This window comes from Anoplolepis gracilipes, chromosome 16 (genome assembly GCF_047496725.1).
Source record: "Anoplolepis gracilipes chromosome 16, ASM4749672v1, whole genome shotgun sequence".
Lineage (NCBI taxonomy): Eukaryota > Metazoa > Arthropoda > Insecta > Hymenoptera > Formicidae > Anoplolepis > Anoplolepis gracilipes.
The window spans coordinates 4846666-4857159 of record NC_132985.1 but is presented as its reverse complement, the minus strand read 5'-3'; the positions used below and the strand labels follow the sequence as shown (position 1 = coordinate 4857159).

Here is a 10494-nt window from a genome sequence, read left to right as displayed (position 1 = left end):
GAAATTATAATTTATTACTTATGTAATACTATTATTATTTATAAATTACAAAATTATAAAATTTATTAGTATACATATAAGTGTATATGTATACTAATATGTATATATATAAGATTAAAAAATTAATTTAAATTTATGTAATAAATTTATTATATAATAAATAATATTATAACATTATTTAAAATTTTAATGTATAATTAAATTATTTATTATATACCAATATTATTTTATATAATAATACAATAATAATTTTTAATTATAAAGCTTCATATATAAAAATTATAATTAAAAATGTAATCTAATTATAATTAAAAATATCAATATAAAATAAAATTATAATCTTTGTATTCTACTATTAATAAAGTTTAATTTTGTGTCATTTTATGATTTTTTCAAAAGATGTACAAATAGTGCAAACAATGTAATCGAAAATTCAGGATTTGGTCTCACTTCCTAAATGCCTAACTTATGACTTTTTGGGACGTTGTCACTCACTTCTTAAATTTATGATTTTTTTTAAACAAATGTATCACGTCTTAAATTGCACGAATTTTCGGAACAATGTTACATATTTCAAATTTCGGCATTATAATTTTTCGGGACTTTACATAACCTTCATTTTTTTCGGCAAACTTTTTTACGACTAATGATCTTATTTTTACGTATTCAGTGTCCTTCTTGCATGATTCAAATTTCTTCTGTTGTATAGAAAGTTGTACTCCACTTGCAACGTTCAAAATAGATTATCGATATTCGCAATTTCAATCACAATTATTTTCATAAATTTTTCGATCTTTTTGTATCGCCTTTTGTACCGTGTGACTTTATTTTTATTAATCGTTTACGTTTACGCGATTGAATTCCTTCCTCCTTTTCCGAAGAATCATCTTTCCTTGTACTGCCTGTAACATTAATATTTATATAGGTATTTTTTTTCAACACAAAGTAAAGTTTTAGTTTCATTTTCATACAAAATAACTTCATCACCTTGTTTCACTTCACTTTCTGTCTGACACTCCATATTGCATTGATAAAGAAACTCTTTTGAAAGTTGCTCAAAGGATTCGTCTGACTCTTTAGAAATTTCTGAAATATCTTTGTTATCGTCTGCTATAATTTTTGAAAACACAAATATAGTTTGTGATTGGCTGATCTCCGAAAATGCCGAGCTCAAATCTTTTTTCAGGAAAGGTTTAAAATAGTCCTTCAATTTTATAACTAGACCCGGCAGCTGTCCGTTAGGCTTTGTATTCCAGAGTAATTTGCAAGGCCTTACACCGGTAGGCTCATAAAACAGATTTAGTATAACATCGTATAATATCTCAGTATCTATATCTTTTATTCGTGGTAGGTGTAATTTAATTTCAGTAAGATCTGAATTTTTAGATATCTCTACATTTAAAATCCCACACAGTAAGTCCTAAGAATTAAAAAAAAATTTAATTAATATCTTAATAATTAAAAAAAAAATTTCTATTCTAATTGTTATGATTATCATAACATATGTAACATTAAAAATATTGTTATAAAATGTTTAAAAATGAAATTAAATATTTGAAAGAGAAAAATCAAATTATTAGTATTTAACAAAGAATAATTAATTTTTGTGTTAATAGTTTCTTTTTCAATTACCTGCAATTTGTCAAGCTGCTTAAAGCGGCAAAGAAAACTATCAACGTGATGCTTACAGCTTTTTAAAAAACTCTTTATATTATTTTTGAAAATCGATGATTTATCACCGATAGGATGTTGTGATAATATTTTTTGCACATTGATAGAAGGCAACGCCCATTTTCCTAATTTTCCACGACCGTTTTCGTCTATCAATATCTCTATTGCGTACAGATCGTTCTTTTTGACATTTTGTTCGGTATTGATTTCAAAAACGAATCTCAAATTTTTGTCAAATTCTTGGCATTGAGATCCCGCAAATTGATGAAGTTTATGGCATAATTGCATTTGGATATCCGGTATATAAAATTTTGTGTTTTCGTTGTTGTGTACGAATGCCATTTTTGACATTTGCAATTGAATGGATTTGAATTCTTCAATTATGGCTTTTAGTCGAGAGGCATGCGCTTTCAACTTAGAATTCTTTTTCATCAGTTTTCTTTCAACTTTTTTCTTCTGATTAGATTCTAAATGAACAAAAACATTTTAATGAAATTTCTCATTTAAATGACTCAATGCTATATATATGTTATAATTTATTAATACATGAAAACTTTTATTAAAATTATAATACATTTATAAATAGACGAAAACTTTTATTAAAATTATAAGATTCTCGTCAGAATATAAAATTTTGTGATATCGATAAAAAACCAAAAATTTGCATTAAAAATAATTTTCAATGTTCGATTATTGATTGAGTATATAAAATAAATGTTATCGTTTTTATTACAAATTTTAGATAAACACGTCATATATTTTAAAATCATAACTTTATAACAATAAAAGGAAAAATACCTATACTGCTTGGATTATCCTTAACTCTCTTCATGTTTATGGGAAATATGATTTTTTTGCTTCTGTCAAAAAATATATAAAAAGTGATATTATTTATTTTTCTTTGCTTAAATTAACTTTGCTTAAATGAAATTTTACATATGTCTATAACAATTAAACTTTGCAGTGCCTTTTTATTAAAAATTTAAAACTTACCTTTTTTGAAAAAAGAACAACTTTCCACACAGTGCAAATAAAACTTTCTAATTTCTAATTACAAAATGTACATAAGATTACAATGACAAGTAACTCTCACAATCTCTATATACATAATGTTAAAATTCAACAACATAACGTATTTATTTATTTGACATTAAGAGAGATGTTGTTCGAATAGATGTAAAATCATAAGACGTATATATTACAATAATATTTACAAAATTTATTTATATTTTTCTATTTTTCTTTTTACAAATCCTTCTTTCTCTCTCTCTCTCTCTCTCTCTCTCTCTCTTTTTTCTTTAAATTACAATACATATGTTATAGTTAGAATTAACAAGGTTTATCTACATGCTATTTTTTGTCTCATTTTTACAAAAATCTTACTCAGATTATCTATCTACTATAATATAATAAACTTTATCATCAACAAATGTTTATGTAGATATTTTGTAATTAGAGAGCATTTGATTTATAAGCTAAATTATCAATAAATTTGAATTTTTATTCGATATATTTATAGTAACTCTAGTTTCAAATGTATATATTAAAAATTGTTAGGTTTCAAATTTATGTATTTGATATAATTAAAAAATCAAGTCCATGTAGGTACACATAGATTGCACATTTATTTGTTGTTTGTAAATTATTTAATTCTTTTAATTAAAAATAGAAGCCTTGCAAGAGAAATTAACTATATAAACATTTACATTGTTTAGTTGAGTATATTATATATCAAAACATTTATCGTATATCTATACATTTTAACGAGTATAAATTATGATTCAGTGTAAATTATGATTTTTTTTCTTACTACTCAAATAACGTTTTTATATATTTAATACATTTAATATATATTTTTTTTAAATATATTATTTAAGTAGTGTTAATAATCCACATAAATAGCAAAGCGGGTAAATTAATCATACGGAATTGTACTGATAAAAATATTTTTATTGATGTTGCTAATAATTTATATTTATAACATAAATTATAATTAAAAATACTAGTAAAGAAAAAAATATTTCAAAATTTCTTGATTTTGTATTCTCTATAATTTTACACAATTCTTAATATTACTATTTTTATTCTTCCTATAATATAGATAATATCTCATGAAAGAAAAAGATTTGCCGTGAAAGATCTGCATGAAAAAAAAAGCTTATTAATTATTTTAACTCATTTAGCTTTCAATTTTGAAATATTAGACATCTTTTCTCTATTGTTTAATTAATACACGTAATAGGTTTTGCTTTTCTCTTATATCTTCCGTGAATTTACCGAGGACTCACTATTTGTATTATTTGATTTATTTAACTATTTGAAAAATAATTTAATATTTTAAAAAGTTAAAACGTACAGACATTTCGGCATTATAATTTTTCGGGACTTTGCATGTTTTTCGTTTTTTTCAGCAAATTTTTTTGCGACTAATGATCTACTATTTACGTATTCAGTGTCCTTTTTGCATGATTCAAATTTCTTCTGTTGTAAAGAAAGTTATACTTCACTTGCCACATTCAAAATAGATTATCGATATTTGCAATATTTCAATCATTCTTTTTTTCTTAAATATTGCGATTCTTTTGTACCGCGTGGCTTTATTTTTACCAACCGTTTACGTTTACGCGATTAAATTCCTTCCTCCTTTTCCGAAGAATCATCTTTCCTTGTACTGCCTGTAACATTAATATTTATATAGGTATTTTTTTTCAACACAAAGCAAAGTTTTAGTTTCATTTTAATACAAAATAACTTCATCACCTTGTTTCACTTCACTTTCGCTTTCTGTCTGACACTCCATATTGCATTGATAAAGAAACTCTTTTGAAAGTTGCTCAAAGAATTCGTCTGACTCTTTGGAAATTTCTGAAATATCTTCTTTTCTCATCGTCTTTTATAAATTTTGAAAACACAAATTTAGTTTGTGATTCGCTGATCTCCAAGAATGCCGAGCTCAAATTTTTTTTCAGAAAAGGTTCAAAATACTTGTTCATTTCTCTATCTAGAATCGGCAGCTGTTCGTCCGTATCTGTAGTCGATGATAATTTGCAAGGTCTTACTCCGGTAGGATCATAATGTAGATATAGTAAAGATCATAAAATTCGTCAGTTTCCACATCTTTCATTCATGGTATATATAATTCAATATCAGTAAGATCTGAAGTTTTAGATATCTTTATATTTATAATCCCACAGAGTGAGTCCTAAGAATTAAAAAACATTTTTAATTTAATTTCTCAATATATAAAAAAAAGTTTTTCTATTCTAATTGTTATGATCATCATAACAAATGTAACATTAAAAATATTGCTATAAAATGTTTAAAAATGTAATTAAAAAATTTTAAAAAGAAAAATCAAATAATTAGTAAGAAAGAATAATTAATCTTTATATTAATAGTTTGTTTTTCAATTACCTGCAATTCCTTAACCTGCTCAAAGCGGCAAAAATAACTATTAACGTGATCTTTACAGCTTTTTAAAAAATCCTTTACATTATTTAAATCATCGATAGGATATTGCGATAATATTTTTTGCACATTGAGAGTAGGCAACGCCCACTTTTCTAATTTTCCACGACCGTTTTCGTCTATCAGTATCTCTATTGCGTACAGATCGTTCTTTTTGACATCTTGTTCGGTACTATTGATTTCAAAAACCAATCTCAAATTTTGGTCGAATTCTCGGCATCGGGATCCCGCGAATTGATGAAGTTCATGGCATAATTGCGTTTGCACATTCGGTATATAAAATCTTGTGATTTCACTGTCGTGTATCAATGCCATTTTTGACATTTGCAATTGAACGGATTTAAATGTTTCAATTATGGTTTCTAGTCGAGAGGCATGCGCTTTCAACTTAGCGTTCTCTTTCAACAGTTTATCTTTTTCCTTCTGATTAAATTCTAAATGAATAAAAACATTTTAATGAAATTTCTCATTCAAATGACTCAATGCTATATATATATATGTTACAATTTATTAATACATGAAAACTTTTATTAAAATTATAATACATTTATTAATAGACGAAAACTTTTATTAAAATTATAAGATTCTCGCCAGAATATACAATTTCGTGATATCGATAAAAAAAGAAAAATTTGCATTAAAAATAATTTTCAATGTTTGATTATTGATTGAGTATATAAAATAAATGTTATCGTTTTTATTACAAATTTTAGATAAACACGTCATATATTTTAAAATCATAACTTTATAACAATAAAAGGAAAAAAACCTATACTGCTTGGATTATCCTTAACGCTCTTCATGTTTATGGGAAATATGATTTTTTTGCTTCTGTCAAAAAATATATAAAAAGTGATATTATTTATTTTCCACTTAGCTTAAATTAAATTTTACATATGTCTAAAGCAAGTAAACTTTGCAGTGCCTTTTTATTAAAAATTTAAAGCTTACTTTTTTGAAAGAAAACAACTTTCCACACAGTGCAAATAAAACTTTCTAATTTCTAATTATGAAATGTACATAAGATTACAATGAGACAAGTATCTCCCGCAATCTCTACATACATAATGTTAAAATCAAAATTCGGCAATTTAACGTATTTATATATCTGACATTGAGAGAGATGATGTTTGAATAGTTTTATAAAATCGTGTAAGACATATATTACAATCATATTTACAAAGTTTATGTATATATGTTTTTATTTTTCTTCTTACAAATCTCTCTCTCTCTCTCTCTCTCTCTCTCTCTCTCTCTCTTTTTTCTCTTTCTCTTATAGATGTTTTAATACTGTAATATTGTAAACTTGTAGTGATCGACGATCGTACATGTCGGTGCTCTGTAATTATAATTTAGCACAGCATCAATTTTATAAAACTTAATATCAACATTTATCTACACCTGTTTTAAAAAAATATATTTTAGCAATATGAGATTTTATTTATAGTATATATATATATATATATATATATATATATATATATATATAAAATGTTTTTTCGCATTTATTATACGAGTCTTTTATAGAGCCAGTTGCTCACACTCGCCTAAGAATATGAATGTAGTGAGATCAGGAACTTATCAGTTGTCGATAAATTATATAAGTTGTAACCTATTGTAAGTCAAATATATTTCTGTAAAGATTTCTTTAGACAATTTATAATTTATTTACGACATATTCAAGAAACAGAATTTTATTTATAATTTTATGCGTTACACATGTTTTAATGTTAATATTTAACTAATTGCTCTCCGTTTTTGTATAATTAATTTTTTTAATAATGTGTTTACAAATTTCAAAATTTTTAAAAATTTGTATTAGTATCATACAGATTCAAATACTTTTTGTGTACTTGGCGTACATTTTTAAATTTTGTTTTATATCGCAGGCAACTGTTCATGTGCATAATAGTTGGGGTTTAATGATCCTTTGGTCCCGAGTTCCGTACTCTGCACACATCCGCAACCATATACACTAACACTCATACAATATAACACTACGTAGAATAAGTTAAAATCTAGATGTAATGTGTGCGAGATAACTCTACAAGTTGGGAGCACCTTAAAAAAAAATTTGTTTTACAAAAATTTTGTTAAAAATAGTATTGTATCTTGAATTTTGTTGTTAAATTATAGATAGTTTAAAGAGATCTTATTTTGTCTTACAAAATATGAATACATTTGCATGAATTATAAATTTATATTTAATAAAGAATAATGAAATATTCTCTCTCTCTCTCTCTCTCTCTCTCTTTTCATACATTTATAAATTATTGAGATAAAATTTTCTCTTTATATCTGTTGACAAACGTATGTATAAAACAAACAATATAAGATTAGTCACATAAAAACATACACAATAGCTAGTATAAATTATCCATATTAAAGCTGCTCACATATTCGCACAGATGCTAGATAAATTATTTAAAACAGAGAGCCTTATCGTAAATGATTCGTGTCTTTAAAACAGATGATAAATTAAATTACAGCGATACACTTCCCTTTTAAACACTATTAGTAGTCGTATTATATAAAATACGACTATATCATGTCTATACCCAGTGGCGTCGAGTCCTTTTCTTTTTTTCGTGCGAATGAAAGTACGATAGCACGCGAAAATATACGCGAGCGCCAAGACACGCGCTCATTAGAATTTAAATAAACGAGACGCATTGTTATCTCATTAACTATAGATGTCAGCTGAGTGTTATCAAGCCGAACCTTTGAACCGCGAGAAAAGAGAAATTCTCGGCGAAAAATCACCCTCGCCTCTTTCCTGTCACGATAAAACCCACCCCATCGTCGTTCCGACCACTTGGACACCCGTGCCGTGCACCGTAACGTCAATTATACCGGTCATTAAATCCCGATGCGACTAGAAACCGCATCGGGTCGGACCGACACACCTGATGCGGCCGCTAATCGAAGGAAGATGATCGCGGAAGGAAGAGCGACGCAATTACGAGCTGCAGTACACAATGAGATCTAAACATAATAGAGTCGATAAAGTCGGATTTATTTATCTATATTGAAGCACGAGAAAAAACTACACTGATCATCTACGTCAAAAGTTGATAAATCTAATAATTTCGAGATTCGTGAATTTAACAAAGCACTTTTAGAAATATAAAATTAATAATTAATTTATTAATTAAAGTAAGAATTTATTATTATAGGATCAAAGTTTGTATTTTCATGAATTTTTGTGTACAGTCACTATAAAATTTTTGTAATTATTACTATAAAATGGTTTAAAATAAGATAATATTTGCGATTTTGAGATTAAATTATATGTTCAAATTTATAATATATATAATTCAATATAATTCATATTTAATATTATTATATATAATTCTATTAAATATATCTCTATTTCATAAATCTCGAAATGTATTAGATGTATTACTTTTTGACATAAATGATCCGTGTAATTTCCTCCTTAAACCTTAAGCACGGGTCTCAATAATAAAATTTAATGTATTCGTAGCAAGTAGCGCGATTCAGCCAATTGCGTCATGATAGTCTGCGACCGATGTGATTATTTTTTTTCACAATGGAAATAAAATCGTCTCAATAATATTTTTCTGTCTACGCGATGAGAGAACTTGTTTGCAAAACGCACGTTCTAGGAAACAATTTATTCGACTAATTATACAATAAACGCATCGGAACAAAAGAATCGCATTACGCGAATGCGACTTCCGTCGTGTTCGACGTCTTTGTCCCTACGTAAGAGGCTTTTTTATACGCCATATCACGCGCTATTTATAACGCGTCGTCTCTTTTTCCTTCGTCCACTGTCTATCGCATATTGTCCACTAATTACCGGTGCGGCATTTATTGGATAGGCGCTGTAAATAAGCCGTCATACCAGAGATAAGCCATTAATTTTCGTACGCACAGCTGCGTGTGCTCGTGTCGCCGACACGATACTCCCGTCTCTCTCCTCCCTTCCGCCGCGGAAGAAGCGGCGAGAAGAGCTGACCCGACGACTGTCTACGTCCGATATCGACGGAATGATAAATCCAAATTGTAAACATGGCATATGCAACTCCCACCGAGACGAGGGAACGCGTTGGGATCAGGGATGTAACTTTCGTTTGACAATCCTGACGAGAGACGAGATACTCTGAAGATAATCTGAGAAATTATCTTTTTTATCCTGTAAAAACTACAATGCGATGCATCTATGTATGTAGATATATCGAATGATAAAAAAATCAGATATGTTATGTAAATAAAAAAAAATTATTATTTAAAAAATTAAAAATATTTATTACATAAAAGAAATATATATATATATATATTTATAAATTATAGGAGATGAGTCAGCGATTTAATTTCGATAAATAAACGATGAGATACCGAGATCCCGTTAGATAAGGGAAAAAAAGAATACGAGCGCTATCTCGAGAAGCCTTGCCGATATCTTTCGGGAGCAACGAGCTAATCTTTTCTCGTGCAACAAAAATCAAGCGGTGCCTGCGGCGAGGTTAATTAGCAAAAATCATGAGGAAGAAGATAAGACGGTTTTCTTCTCTTTCTTTCCTTCTCGAGCTCCCTCTCTCTCTTTTTCTTTCTTTCACCGGAACCCCTCAATCTTCTCTCTGCCTTAAGTCATCTCGTTCTCTTCTTCTTCCCCTTCCTCTCAACGTTTTCGTTAAATCGAAAAGCAGAAGGGGAACCCCTATCGAATGAATAAAAAACTTTTCGTCTGCGGCGGCGACTGCAATAAAAGCTTAATTTATAAGGCGATCTTCGACCTCTCGCCTTGGTAAATGGTTCGCTGCTATCTTTACGTAAGCGTGGACGATGTTGAAAACAGCCGTTCGGAGAAGATGAAGGTGGATAAAATGACAAATTCATACTTTTTCCTCGAAAATAATAACACGTTTATCTCGCAATTAAATATTATTAAATAATTAATAAGTATAAATGTCTAAATTAGTTTCCAAGCACGATATTGTATAGAGAAGAGCCTCAATGTCAATATATGGGTTTTCTAAATCGACATATTTTTATTTCTTAGTAATTTAATGTTATATGTAACAAAATTAATATGAATTTATTTAATTTATTTATCAGAAGAATAATTTGTACATCCCTTGTTCACATTTATATACTAAATATCTATTTAATTCAGATTTTCTGAAAGTGGTTTTTTTATCTATTATGTTTCTGTAACTTTCTAGTTTATTTAAATGTCAGAAATCCATTCTCAGATCTCAATTTTTGTCTTAATTTTAAAAAGAGTTTATTTGTTTAAAAAAAAGTTTAAATATTAATATTATTAAAAGTGTAATATAATCTAATAAAAAATATTTTCTAGAAAATATCGGCAGGTGTAAATTTATT

At 27.6% G+C, this 10494-nt stretch overlaps 2 protein-coding genes across 2 annotated transcripts; both read right to left on the bottom strand.

The window, feature by feature from the left end:
• Nucleotides 1-704: 704 nt before the first annotated feature.
• On the bottom strand, nucleotides 705-2814 carry LOC140674518 (uncharacterized). Its single transcript, XM_072908107.1, has 5 exons — nucleotides 2665-2814; nucleotides 2470-2531; nucleotides 1633-2138; nucleotides 988-1420; nucleotides 705-902 (listed from the first exon to the last, which is right to left on the bottom strand). Exons 2-5 carry the CDS (start codon nucleotides 2501-2503, stop codon nucleotides 778-780), a joined length of 1098 nt encoding a protein of 365 aa, XP_072764208.1. The 5' UTR covers nucleotides 2504-2531; nucleotides 2665-2814; the 3' UTR covers nucleotides 705-777.
• A 1876-nt stretch (nucleotides 2815-4690) lies between these two features.
• Nucleotides 4691-6159, bottom strand: LOC140674709 (uncharacterized). The gene is made up of 4 exons (XM_072908485.1): nucleotides 6091-6159; nucleotides 5909-5970; nucleotides 5086-5573; nucleotides 4691-4873 (listed from the first exon to the last, which is right to left on the bottom strand). The coding sequence occupies exons 2-4, from the start codon at nucleotides 5940-5942 to the stop codon at nucleotides 4796-4798; spliced, it is 600 nt and encodes a 199-aa protein (XP_072764586.1). The 5' UTR covers nucleotides 5943-5970; nucleotides 6091-6159; the 3' UTR covers nucleotides 4691-4795.
• Nucleotides 6160-10494: the final 4335 nt, after the last annotated feature.